This window comes from Mirounga angustirostris, unplaced genomic scaffold (assembly GCF_029215605.1).
Source record: "Mirounga angustirostris isolate CCGP_5_RB_7025 unplaced genomic scaffold, mMirAng1.0.hap1 SCAF_9, whole genome shotgun sequence".
NCBI lineage: Eukaryota > Metazoa > Chordata > Mammalia > Carnivora > Phocidae > Mirounga > Mirounga angustirostris.
The window spans coordinates 140,865,603-140,879,945 of NW_026991717.1; the positions used below are offsets into that span (position 1 = coordinate 140,865,603).

The 14,343-nt window shown below is 43.7% G+C and overlaps 1 protein-coding gene across 1 annotated transcript in view; it reads left to right on the forward strand.

The window, feature by feature from the left end:
• The first annotated feature begins 227 nt into the window (after positions 1-227).
• DYNC1H1 (dynein cytoplasmic 1 heavy chain 1) overlaps positions 228-14,343 on the forward strand; it is a 69,152-nt gene continuing 55,036 nt past the window's right edge. Inside the window, exons 1-6 of the mRNA XM_045901542.2 lie at positions 228-632; positions 9,433-9,520; positions 11,484-11,657; positions 11,889-12,144; positions 12,488-12,674; positions 13,997-14,268. Of these exons, the coding sequence (XP_045757498.1) occupies positions 374-632; positions 9,433-9,520; positions 11,484-11,657; positions 11,889-12,144; positions 12,488-12,674; positions 13,997-14,268 (1,236 nt within the window). The 5' untranslated portion in view covers positions 228-373. The remainder of the gene's footprint in view (positions 633-9,432; positions 9,521-11,483; positions 11,658-11,888; positions 12,145-12,487; positions 12,675-13,996; positions 14,269-14,343) is intronic.

Below are 14,343 nucleotides of genomic sequence, written 5' to 3' on the forward strand. Positions count from 1 at the left end.
CGCCAAGTCAAGTTCCCACCTTTAGGGTTTGTGCCGCGGGGAAACGCGGGGGCCCGCCCAGAGCTGGGACTACAGACCCCAGAAGGCAGCGCGGCGGCGTCCCCGGGGCGCGCATGCGCGCGTGCGCAGCGTCGTGACGCCGCGGCGGCGAGCGGGCGCTAGTGGCTGAGGCGGTGGGCCGCGGGCGGGGCGGGGCGGGCTGGCGGGCGGCGGCCTTTAGGGCGGAGCCGGCGCCCGCTCCCTTCAGTCGGCCGCGGTTAGCGGACGGTCGGCTTCGGGCGCCCGTTTCTTTCGTTCTTCCGCTCGGCGCTCGCTCTCGTGCGGAGCCGCGGCCGCCTGCCCAGCGCTCCCTGCGGGTCCGCGGCGCAGCGCCATGTCGGAGCCGGGCGGCGGCGGCGGCGGCGAGGACGGCTCGGCCGGCCTGGAGGTGTCGGCGGTGCAGAACGTGGCCGACGTGTCGGTGCTGCAGAAGCACCTGCGCAAGCTGGTGCCGCTGCTGCTGGAGGACGGCGGCGAGGCCCCGGCTGCGCTGGAGGCGGCGCTGGAGGAGAAGAGCGCCCTGGAGCAGATGCGCAAGTTCCTGTCGGACCCCCAGGTCCACACGGTCCTGGTGGAGCGCTCCACGCTCAAAGGTGCGGGGCCGGGGGCCGGGCGGCCGGGGCGCTGGGACCGAAGCGGCCTCCGGGCTGCAGATGCCCTGCGGCGTGGGTCCCCGCGGCCGCCCGGCGGGGCCGGCGCCACACCCCCTGCCAGGCCGGAGCCCCGGGGGTGCCCCCTTCCGGGTCGCGGGGAACCAAGAGCGGGTGTCCCTGTCTTGCCGTCACCCAAAACAATGGCATCGCTTTGTCTGCTCGGGCCTCAAGATGGCCGAGTTGGGTGGAGACAGCGTCTCCCGGGCTGAGCGCGGGCGGGGGCCGCCTCCCGGCCTCCAGTGTCACATGAGCTTTTCGGTTTCGGTTTGTGGCCAGGCCAGGCGGTCCTCGGGAGGGATGTGTCAGGGGCAGACCCGCGCAGCCGTGCGCAGCCTGCGTGTAGGGCTCAGGGCCGGGGGGGGCCCTGCCCGGTGCAGACCCAGATGCTGAGGCCCAGAGAATGACGAGGGCCGGCCCGGGCCGCGAGCAGAGCGTCCCTGGGCTAGGTGGATGTGCGCTCCCACGTCTGCCTCTTGGTCCCGCAGCGTCTTTGCGGTCCAGCTGTATCGCCCTGTTTCACACGGTGAAATGACTCGCCCAAAGTCACCAGCTAATCCTGCTGCCTGGACTAGACTCAGCATCTCAGTGTCCGGTTTCACTAATCATACCCTTACATTTGTGTAATACTTAGATAATCCTAATGGTGACCCTGTGACATTTCAGTCTAGTTTACAGATTCTTTTTCTTAAGATTTTATTCATTTGTCAGGGAGAGAGAGCGAGCGCACAAGGAGGGGGAGCCGCAGGCAGAGGGAGAGCAGGCTCCCCGCTGAGCAGGGAGCCTGATGCGGGACTCGATCCCAGGATGTCGGGATCGTGACCTGAGCCGAAGGCAGGACGCTTACCGGACTGAGCCACCCAGACCTCCCTAGTTGACAGAATTTTTTTAAAAAGAGAGAGAGACTTGGGTTAGGCACCTGCTTGGGGAGAGGGAGCAAAAGGCTTGCATATTCCAGCAGTCTCCTCAAATAGTGACCTTCCCAGAGCAAAGCTAGACTCATCTTGAGAATTGAGCTTGTCTTCAGGGAGTTTCCAGACTCTGTAGGACCACTTGGTAGTTGATGGTGAGCATATCTGACGGCACAGAACGGGTGTGGCACCGTCCATCTGGGAACCCAGGGGTGATGTCCACGTACATTTTAACCTTAGAACTAAGGGATTGGCCATTGTCTGAAAATGTTTGCCATCGAGCTTCTTATAATCACAAAAAAGCTGTACGGTTCTGTCAATAACGGGATTTATACTGTCTGTCTCTCACACACACACACACACACACACACACCACTTTCTTTCTGATAGTTTGTTTCTTTCAAAGGCCATTTCAGGAGATGCTTCATTGTAGCCTCTTTCTGTGAGAGGGTGAGAAGGTCAGAGTGTGTGAAAGAATATTTTTCTTAGACTCACGTGGAATGTTCAAAGCAAATGAGCCATTCAGACATATTTAGGCTATTAATGTTGCTTAGGGTTTTCTGTTATGTTTGGGGTTATGTTTTTCCAGCATGGAAACCACGAATGTTTAAAAAAAATTTTTTAACCCACCTACTCTTTCAGAAAGAGTATGTGTTTAGTCATGATAGAAAATTTAAAGTATACAGGTAAAGGAAAAATCACCTGGAATCCTTTGACCTAGGTATAGCCAGTGTCAGCATTTTGGAATCTGTCTGTCTGGTTATTTTTCAATGAGTATGCATTATTTTATTAAAATGTATCTTAATTTGTGTTAAGTTACTGTATTTTGAGTAGTTTGAACTTGGCTAATTCTTGATCATATTTTCATTTCACAGTTTATGTATTAAAATCGGTGATTTCTACCTTGAATCTCAGTTTCTTTTTATGGAAAAAAATTGTAAGTTTTGTTTTTGCTTCTAGACTGCTCATCAGTAATTGACTTTTCTCAAACATTAGAACTGAACTTTGCTAAAATTACTAGGGGGAAGCCCTATTTCTGTAGTATGCTTTTTAGTGCAAATCATCTGTTTTCTTGATGGTACATTTTTTTATTTCCGCAAAGCAAATGTCCAAGCATCCAGGTCTTGACTCCATAATGACTTGCACTTTTGAACGTTGACTAAGGAATGAGAGTGTCTAACATTGAAATCCTACCTCATTCTGTATTTATAAAAATAAGTATTTCTAGCAATTCAGCCTGTCTGTAATTTATTTTTCACTTAAAAAATTTAAAGAAAGACTGTATGGTTCCATCAGTCTTATTAGCATCCTGACTAAACTTGGATAATTCAGACCTAAGTCCAGACCCAGGTTAGTTGATAGGAGGGCTTTCTTCCCGGTAATTTTTGAGTTAACATTGGCTTTTGCACATTTAATCAAATGTGAGCATCCAATAGCTAGTTACAGTAAGAAGGTAGGCTTGCTCTATAATGTGGAAAACAAATCTAAATTGTTTAAACTGAGTAAAGACTGTCAACAAGAAAGAAGTCATAATTTAGTGAACAAAGGAAATTGCTTTTATTTTATCCTCCCCCACTTTCTATGGAAAGAATTTTCCAAACACTTGTAATTGAATATAGAAGCATTTTTACATGAAGATATGTATGTGTGTGTGTCACATGTGTATATATATATATATACACACAAAGAATTTATTTATTTGACAGAGAGAGCGAGATTGAAAGCAGGAACACAAGCAGGGGGAGTGGGAGAGGGAGAAGCAGGCTTCCCGCCGAGCAGGGAGCCCAGTGTGGGGCTTGACCCGAAGACCCTGGGATCATGACCTGAGCCGAAGACAAACACATAACGACTGAGCCACCCAGGCACCCCTGAAGATATATATATTTTTAACCACCCCAGCTAACTGTAAACTTTCTGTTTAAGTACAGTATTCCTTAAAGTGTAGAATAAAGATTGCGAATTTAGTGGTTTATTTTGATACTAAAGGATTGGAGAGTTGGTGGGCAGGGGGCTGTTAGCTCCTCTGAATTGAAAAAGAGAAATCTCTTTCCTGTAATTCCTGGCCTGTAGAAAATTGTTTTCTTCATAGTGTACTTCTAAAATTACAACCAGGGGCGCCTGGGTGGCTCAGTCGTTAATTGCCTTCGGCTCAGGTCATGATCCCAGGGTCCTGGGATCAAGCCCCGCGTCGGGCTCCCTGCTCCGCGGGAAGGCTGCTTCTCTCTTTCCCACTCCCACTGCTTGTGTTCCTTCTCTCTCTGTGTCTCTGTCAAATAAATAAATAAACTCTTTAAAAAATAAAATAAAATTATAGCCAGATAGGTGCTCATTGCTTAATAGGCATTTTACAATTTTAATGACGTTCTGTAGCAGTTTTTACCTGAGGTGCATTTTTGGTTGGGTGGTAAAGGTAGGAGCAGGGGGCGCCTGGGTGGCTCAGATGGTTAAGCGTCTGCCTTCGGCTCAGGTCATGATCCCAGGGTCCTGGGATCGAGTCCCGCATCGGGCTCTCTGCTTCTCCCTCTGCCCCTCTCTCTCTGTCTCTCATGAATAAATAAATAAAATCTTAAAAAAAAAAAAAGGTAGGAGCAGGTAAGAGATGCTCCAGCTTGCAGCTGGTGAAACTGGAGGATCCAGGAGGGCTCTAGCTTGTTAGTGACCAGGCTGGGATCAGGTGCTGTGGGTTTTTGTTTTTGTTTACATTTGGGTGTCTTAGCCTTAGTACTTTGTCTTTAAGACTGAAAATAATGGCTGCCTTTAGTCAGTACTTATTCTAAGCTTGGGATTCTAGTTTTTTCTAAAATATAAAATTTAGGGGGTTTTACCTCCCCTTCATTAGTGCAGAGATGGCTAGGGACTAGAATGTGAAAGAAAGCTAGAACTTTTTACAGTCCTCAACTTCTTAGAGATACAGCAGTGTGGAAGGATTTTGTTGTTGTTGTTGTTTTAAGATTTTATTTATTTGAGAGAGAGAGAATGAGAGACAGAGAGCATGAGAGGGAGGAGGGTTGGAGGGAGAAGCAGACTCCCTGCCGAGCAGGGAGCCCGATGCGGGACTCGATCCCAGGACTCCAGGATCATGACCTGAGCCGAAGGCAGTCGCTTAACCAACTGAGCCACCCAGGCGCCCCATCAGTGTGGAAGGTTTAATGGGGAATGTTTTTTGTGGATTTTAAAAATTATTTTTCTGAGGACTTAATCTCCCTAAAGGATGAAGAAATGATGACTAAAAAGTACGCATTTCTGGCCTTTGCTTTTTCCCCAAAATGGTTAGTAAAATGGTTAATAAATTCACAGGAAGACTTTTCTGTGACACCACACTGCCTGGAAGCCCTAGGCCAGGAGTCCATCAGCCTGGGTTCCTACTGTCCTATGCTGTCACACCGTAGGCGGGGCTCTGCACCCTTCGTAGGACACACCGGTCTGCAGCTTTCTAGGTTTGACTATGCAGTGTAGCATAACAAATGACATTTATGGGCAACAAAGGGAAAACCGTCATCGCTGTTTTTAAAAAGTAAAGATGGAGGGAAATTGTTTGCCAGCGTTGTAGCGTATTATGTGGGCTTTAACCCTCCTTCCCGTTGCTAACGGTATTATGAATGGAAGTCTTCAGGTTGAAGAGAAAACTCAGGCTTTCTCACCATGCCCTGAGCCTCGTGCCAGAGCAGGGAACGGTTGTGGCAAAGAAGTCACAGCCCCTCAGAGGGAGGACAAAGGGGTGATGGGCGTCGAGGTGACGGGAAAAAGCACCAGATGCAAACATGTGAGAGAAAAGGGGGAGAACATCTATGATAGTGATCAGCCAAAATAATGTGGTGTTCGTATGCTTTGGATTTTAAGAGGAAAAGAAGATCAAAGATAAGGAGAACCAGGAACGTGTAACAAGGAATTTGGTAGTTTGTGTGGACCAAAGAGAGCAGCTGGCTGCCTTTAAAGGCTGGATGGAGAAGACACTTGCCCGGAGGCTGGGAGAGAGTGGGGGGTGGGGAATGAGGGAAAGATTAAGGACGCGGGGAGCTGGGCAGCCTCCTCTTACCTTTCATGTTCACCACACTTTGTGAAAGCCCGCCTGGTCTCCCTGGGGGAGGAAGTCCGAGTCTTAAGGTAATTGAATGCACATCTTTTTTGTTTCACTAAGTGAGATGTAGTGCTCACCTAGTTCACAGTATAATGATGCAAATCACTCTTAGTTTGAAATACGTTCAGCTGGTCTTTAAATAGAAATTTAGGGGCGCCTGGGTGGCTCAGTCGTTAAGCGTCTGCCTTCGGCTCAGGTCATGATCCCAGGGTCCTGGGATCGAGCCCCGCATCGGACTCCCTGCTCTGCGGGAAGCCAGCTCCTCCCTCTCCCACTCCCCCTGCTTGCGTTCCCTCTCTCGCTGTGTCTCTCTCTGTCAAATAAATAAATAAAATCTTTAAAAAAAAAAAAAAAAGAAAGAAATTTACACAGATTCATGCTAAGTGACATTTTAAACATCTCTAGAAATTCAGTCAACTCTCAGAAGTTAACCAAAGAAATGTCCCCAGGTCACTAAATGTGTATCAGTGTGGCTCGCAGCAGAGGACCTGGCGAGGTGGCTCCCCACTTTCTGTACCGGCACTTTGATTCCCGGAATGTATTAACAGGCAGTACATTGGTGGGCCGTTATGTATTAACCAGTAACCCAGTAACAGCAGCAGTAGGAAAGGGACTCAAACTTGACTGAAAGCCCTATTGCCTGATAAAATATGCAGATTGTGTTAGCTATAAGCTTCTAAATATAGCAGGATTAATAGCTTCTTTGTTATTAAGAATTAACTATCAAGTGTCTTGCCTCCTCTGAACAGTTAAAAAAAACGTTTCTGCAGAAGTAAAATGTTACACTATTATTATTTGGAAGATGTAATAATTTATAGGGAGGCAAAAAGGTTAAATTATTTGATGGCAGTTTATAAAACAATGACAGGTTCTTTCTACTAGGAATCAGACATACTCAGACTTCATTTGATCTCTTTTTATGGGAAATAAGCATTAAAAAACTAATGGGAAATGTATTCTGTGACTTCCATAAATACTATCATCAAAAGATCAATTAGGGTTTTAACGAAGCGGTAGAGGATACCTACTGGATACCCTTGTCTGCGGATTGTGTCTGGGCGTGCCTTTCCGAGTTCAGGCCGCGTTCTGCTGCATTGCGGTATTCCCGGTGCGGAGCTGGGAGCTGGGCGTTCCCAGCAGGGCTGAGACCGAGCAGAGCCGTGACTCATCTCATGGCCGGGCGCCCGGTTCCTTTAACCCTGTTTGCATTAAGAAGTGCAGGCAGCATGGCTGGATGCTGCATCCAGTGGGCATGTTTTCTGTGTGATTTTATTTATATAAATGGTGAATTTTTTCTCGGAGGAAGAAATGATTCAAAGTTAACATACCATGCTTTTAGTTTCGTCAGTAATTTCCTTTAATGATTATAAAATGTTACTTTTCCAAGTACTGTTTGGATGCTATCTTGATGATGTATATTTTATATAATTCATAGAACAGAGTTTGGAAAGTTGAGGGAGAAAATATTTCATAATCCTACCAACCTGACAACTGTTTTAGTTTGGGAGTATTTCTTTATGTTCTGCTCATATGCATGCATTTTAGAGATTGCAGTCATATGTGTGGTTGGTTTCAGGCATTGTGATCTGTCTTGTGGTTTATCCACATTTTGGTAGTTAGAAAACCCAGTTGATTTGTTTAGTTGTTTTTTGTTTGTTTGTTTGTTTTAAGTTAATCATTTTAAAAAAACATCCGGGGGGCGCCTGGGAGGCTCAGTCGTTAGGCGTCTGCCTTCGGCTCAGGTCATGATCCCAGGGTCCTGGGATCGAGCCCCGCATCGGGCTCCCTGCTCCACGGGAAGCCGGCTTCTCCCTCTCCCACTCCCCCTGCTTGTGTTCCTGCTCTCGCTGCCTCTGTCTCTGTCAAATGAATAAATAAAATCTTAAAAATAAATAAATTAAATAAATAAATAAACATCTAGGAAGTACCTGGCATAGTAGAATACTTGGCCACCTCCTCTCACTTCCTAAAATTAACTAAAAACACTATTTTGGAAGAGTTATTGTCTTGACAGATATACTAATATTTTTCATCTTTTAGTGTAAACTTTGTATTTGTCTCATCTTAAATAGCTTTTGCTCAGACTCTGTATACCCAGATCTTCATAGTTGTTGGTGCTTAAAGAAACTATTTATAGACCACCTGATTTAATATCCTACCCCTTCCTCTGCTGCCCCTTGTATTTACTTATTATTTTTTTTAATTTTAATGCTAGTATAGTTACCATACAGTGTTACACTAGTTTCAGGTGTACAATTGAGTGAGTCAGCACTTCTGTACATTACTCTGTTTATCACGAATGTACTCTTAATCTCTTTCACCTCTTCCACCAATCCCCCCACCCTGCTGCCCATTTTCCATTCATGGATTTGAAATCCAGAGGAAGAAAAATGACTTTCCCAAGATTACTTCACCAGATCTGCTGCCGTCACTCCTACATCATGATTTAAAAGTGAAGGCGAACCACACATACCATGTTAATCCTTGGGTAGAAATTTTTGCCCAAGGTGACAGAATGATATCATTCTATCCAAATGATAGAATATATTCTATCCAAATGATAGAATATATCATTGCAAAGATAATTCAGCTGGAGCATTTATTTATGCATCTAGTGGATCAGTACTGGATCTAGAGGTTTGGATTATTTCCCATTCTTACAAATTTTAAATGTTTCAATTGTGGTTTTTTAATGATTTAGAAATTTTGTTCAGGGGCCTCTGGGTGGCTCAGTCAGTTAAGCATCTGACTCTTGATCTCAGCTCTGGTCTTGATCTCAGGGTCATGAATTCAAGCCCTGCATTGGGTTCCATGCTTAGCCTGGAGCCTACTTTAAAAAAAAGAAGAAGAAATTTTGTTCACATGCATCTTGAGCTATCTTACTGAATTCCAGTCAGCTTTTTTAAATGACTACTGTGCATGGTGTTTGCTGTGTGGAATCCAGCATGGTCCCTGCCTTGCAGGAGCTCACCTTTGGGGAGGAAGATGCATTCATAAATCGACCCCAGAGCAGGCCCTGAAAAGTGGTATGAGAGCAGAGGGGAAGGCTAGGGGAATGCCTCTCGGTGACCCTGTGTGTGTTTGTTGATAATGATTTTCTTGATGGTTGTTTGCACTTGGCAGGGGCGCTTGATGAGGGCTGGGGTGGGCCATGTGCTGGGGAGGACCCTGGGTTTGAAATCACAGACTTCTGAAGTCTCACTTTGTCTCTTCCCAGACACGTGTTTGGGGGCAATTTACTTAGATTTCTTACTTGGGAAACATGGGTAAAAATAGTCATGCCAACCCCCACAGTGTTGTTGTGAGTGTTAGGTGTGTGATAGATCTAAAGTACTTAGTAAAATGCCTGTCCATAGTGAGCGTTGAGTAAACACCTGAGCAGAATACCCGGAGTGGGAAGTGGCAAGTGCCTTCTGTGTTGGGAGTACGAGGGATGAGCCTGCCCAGAGGGGGTGGTGAGCACTGGTGTAGGGAACCCCTCCTCGCAGGGCCAGACCCTGCTCTAGTGCTTCCAGCACCCCCGGCAGGCCAGTGCCTCCCGACTTACAGAAGAAGAAATAGTGGTGCAGAGATGTTAACTACCTTGCCCAGGACCACACAGCAAAGTGCCTGGGCCAGGAGTCAGAAAAAAAAATGGGTAGGAAGGGAAAAATAGGCAGAGCCAAGTCATGTGTGGGTTTAAATGTCAGGTTGGGGGTAGGGTGAGCAGCTGATATTGACATGAATTTGATATCATATTTATTACAATTTGTAGAGGATGTTGGTGATGAAGGAGAAGAGGAAAAAGAATTCATTTCCTATAATATCAACATAGACATTCATTACGGAGTTAAGTCCAATAGGTGAGTAGTGTGAATATAATGTTACCTCAGATTATAAGCTTGTGAGAATTGAATGTAGATCTTAATTGACTCAGACAGACATTAAGAAAACTCAAGATTTCTGCTGTTTAAATTCATGTATTGAATTTAAATTAAATTAATTCATGTATTAAATTCGTGTATTGAATCACCTTTGATTTCATGTATTGAAATTCAGAGGACTTCCAAGTCAATATAAATTCTAAAATATTATTTATTTTAATTGCTATGTCATGGCATCCATTTTAGGTTTGAGCCAAAATGTACTTTACATGTATAATAATCATTCTCAGATTATATCTCAATTTTCTTTATTATAAATAACTAGTATAAACCTAGTAAGGATTCTTAGGTAGAGATCTCATTCTTTTTAGTATAAATCCCTAAAGAAAGTATTACTGGTTCAGATGCAATGTGTCATTAAAGTCTTTAATGCATGTTACCAGATTTTTCCCACCTTCTAGAAAAGTAGTGTTAATTTACACTCCAGTAGACATATCCAAATTTAAATATGTAAATGTTTAATTTATACTGCATTGGCTTTTTAAAACTTTTTATTTTAAATAATTTCAAGCCTACAAAAGAGTTGCATGAATTCTGTACAGTTGATATCAGATAGCTGTTGTTAACATAGCCACATTTGCATTATCGCTTTTTTTCTTGAACCATTTGCAGTTAGTTATAGGCAACACCTGCCCCTTTACCCCTAAATACTTCAGTGTATTTCCTAAGAACAAGGACACTTCTATTCATAGCCTTGATACAGTTTTTAAATCCAGGAAGTGCTGGTACAACTCTACTATTTATGTACCGTGTGCACACTCACGTTGTCTCAATAATGTCCCTTACAGCAATTCTCCCTTGATCCAGAATCTAATTCTATGTCTTTCATGACATTGACATGTTTGAGAAGTACACACCAGTGGTGATTAGATTGTGCATTTTTGGCAGGGATGCTATTACGACTTCTCCTTCTCAGTGTGTCACATCAGGAGGCTTCAGTGACTTTTTAGAATAACAAAGTATTATGTGTGAAGTACTGGCCTGGGAATGGAAAATTAAAATACTAATTTTTTTGAACTATTAATTCAACCATCTTTGAGCACCTGGTATGTGTAAGATTTGGCAGTAGGTATGCAGAGAAATAAAACCTGGTTCCCAAGAAGCTTGTGGTCTTTGGGGAGAAAGCTCTGCAGATACACAACTAACTTACTACTTGGCAAAATCTTAGAGGCGCAGAACATCATGAAGCATGGAGATTGGAGAGAGTGATTCTGGTTAGGGAAGGCCCCATGGAAGAGATTATGCCAGAGTTGGGTTTTGAAGGTTGCTTGGAATTTCAGCAGATGTAGATTTCTTAAACAAAGACACAATGGCACATCATGTTTAGAGAATGGGACATCATTTTAAGTTGTGTCTTGGGTGGGGAAGAGGGTACATAGCAGGAGATAAAACTGGAAGAGTTGATTTGGGCCAGGCTGGGGAGGGGGGGGCCTGGAATATCCTCTTGCCACTTTAACCTGGGGGTGACTCTTGTTTATTAAAGTCAGTATGTGACTTAGTGCCATTAAGGAATGGTACAAACTAGCATAAGATCACATTTAAGTACATCATGGCTTGTAACTTGCAGTTACTAGGGAGGTTTGTTTGAGTGAGGCCAAGATTATGAACTCAACCCATATATTAGACAAATTAACTTTGCCTGGTTTCGTGGTCACATGCCAAACCTTAACCTTGATTCAGTTGTTCTCACCTGAGTAAAGAAAGGTAAGCAGTGTGTTTCCCTATTAGAAAAGCAATTCTTTAACGTGTTCTTAATATGACTTTTAAATTAATTCATTCAAATTAATTTTTAATTTGTGTGCAACACACAGAGGGCAACAGTTACTAAAACTGATTAGGAATGAGGCTCTTCGTTCTAATTTGTTCTTTTGCTTTCTTTTAGCTTGGCATTCATTAAACGCGCTCCAGTAATTGATGCAGACAAACCGGTGTCTTCTCAGCTCCGAGTCCTCACGCTCAGTGAAGACTCACCATATGAAACCTTGCATTCTTTCATTAGCAATGCGGTGGCTCCTTTTTTTAAGTCCTATATCAGAGAGTCTGGCAAGGCAGACAGGTAAAAACCATTTTTCCTTTGTTGGTTTGAATGTCCTATTTCACTTAGTGTTCACAAGACACCATGAAAGATAATGTGAAATTTGGGAATTGGGAGGGCAAAGCTGGTAAACCATATAAATCTGTTGCATCAATAAGATGTATGTTATTATTGTTTGACAGATGTAAAATAATAGGATCTTTTGGAGACCAACGGCACACTAAAGTTTGACGTGTTTGTTAACCTTTTTAGGGATGGTGATAAAATGGCTCCTTCAGTTGAAAAAAAGATTGCAGAACTTGAAATGGGGCTCCTTCACTTGCAGCAGAATATTGAAATTCCAGAGATCAGCCTGCCAATTCATCCCATTATTACAAATGTTGCGAAACAGTGTTATGAACGTGGAGAAAAGCCAAAAGTTACAGACTTTGGAGATAAGGTTGAAGACCCAACTTTTCTCAATCAGTTACAATCAGGAGTTAACCGCTGGATCCGAGAAATTCAAAAAGTAAGAGCATGGTATTGAATATGTTGTATAAAGTACTTTGCTCTTCAGTGTCTCTGAGAAACTGGTCTGAGTTTTTGTCAATGAGGTGATGTGTCCGATGATGTTAGCAGTGCTCTCTGTGGGTCCTGGGACAGCGTGCGGTTGTTTAAATATTAGCCCTGAGAGAGTGTTGATCCCAGCTGTCTTATACCTTTGCTTTCATTTATTAAACCAATTATAGTTGACAGGGAAGGAAATCTACTTGAAATATAAAAATTACGTTGTAATGCATGTGTTTAGTTAATGATACTTTTCTACCTTTATCTAAATAGTGAATACTCTTGAATATTATCTGTCCTTAAAGGTGACCAAACTTGATCGAGACCCTGCCTCAGGAACAGCCTTGCAGGAAATTAGTTTTTGGTTAAACTTGGAACGTGCACTATACCGTATACAGGAGAAGCGAGAGAGCCCGGAAGTTCTCCTCACTCTGGATATCTTGAAACACGGCAAGCGTTTCCATGCCACTGTCAGTTTTGACACCGACACAGGTAAACCCTGGAGCTGATAATGCGATCAGTGAGTTATGGGTCTGACTTTTGTGAGATCTTATGGGTGATTTCAGTGAAAGTCAGTAGATGGACCATCACATGATTTTCCCACACACATTGCTTCTCCTTCTGGAGTTTTGAGAACATAAGCCAGTTTCCAGGTCTGAGTAGAGAGTCCTGGGAGTTTCCCTCCTGTTTCTCAGTTATTTGGTTCCTCGAGTAGACAGTACTTTCCTAGTATAAAGTCAAGTGTGCTTCTGACAATCCAAGCAGGAAGACAGTTGACATTAAGCAGAAGTTATTTGCCCACAGGACTGTGGAAGGAGAGCTGGACAGTACTTTCTCTTCCTCTTTTACCTGTCCCCCTTTCCCCATTCTCTGCCTTTCTCCCTGTTCTGAAAGTGGTCAAGATAAATTTAGTTTTCTGTATGCACAGCAGTGAGTGATGTTATATTAGCACACGCTGGGCACTCCAGGGTTTGGATGACCAGGCATGGTTAGGCACTTCTCTACAGCTCTGCCCCCCAGAGAATATTAGAGCAAGGAATCAGGGCTGCAGTACTGGTCATGCTCTTTTCCTACCCCTCCAAAAAAGGCATGCTACCCACATCTTAAATGTTAACGGAAGTTCCAGGTAGAAATCTTCTAGTTACGTGGATCACATTGCACGTGTTACCTGGGCATTCACTAATGCTGAAAGGCATGCCTTGAAATTTTCTTTTTAAATACCTCTGAGACTTATTTCTTTCCTAATACTTTTTCTTTTTTCTTTCTTCTTCTTTTTTTCTTTTAATCTTCTGCTAGAGGAGTCAGAAAGTAGACTAGACCCAGGTGCTTCTGGGATTCTGTGTCCATAACACATTCAGCTCATATGAGCCACAGGTGTACCATTTATATTTTAGTGTTCCTAAAGATGATAACATTGTAGTTTTTCTAAACTTAATGTTATTCATAGAACATTTAGATGGTATAGAAAGCAATGAAATTCATGGGTCCGTCACCCACAGCCTTTAGAGTATGCGTGAGTTGACTGATATTCTTAAAAAAGCAATGAGACCGTCCGTTAATTAACAGAGGATCATCCTGTTAATAACATGTTCCTTTTTTTCAAATATCATAAAGAGTTTCTGTGTCCCTGACTCTTCTGCAACAACAGAATGTTCTGTTGTGAAGCTGTCCTGCAGTTTACTTACCCGGTGTTAGGCTGTAAGCAGTATCCTCTTAGTTGTATTACTTTTTCCTAATGAAGGTATGGTTGACTTATAATATTATACCTGTATTACTTTATATGAAAACCATTAACCGTTTCTCTGTTAATCTAGGTCTAAAACAGGCTTTGGAAACTGTGAATGACTACAATCCTCTGATGAAAGATTTTCCTCTGAATGATTTGCTGTCGGCCACTGAGCTGGACAAAATAAGGCAGGCACTTGTTGCAATTTTCACCCATTTGAGAAAGATCCGAAACACAAAATATCCCATTCAGAGGGCACTGCGTTTGGTGGAGGCAATTTCAAGAGACTTGAGTTCTCAGTTACTCAAAGTATTGGGCACCAGAAAATTGATGCATGTTGCTTATGAAGAATTTGAAAAGGTAAGTTTTAATATATCAGAAAACCAACCTCAGGGCACGGAGATGAAAACATGCTGTAATAATAAGCTTCCTTTC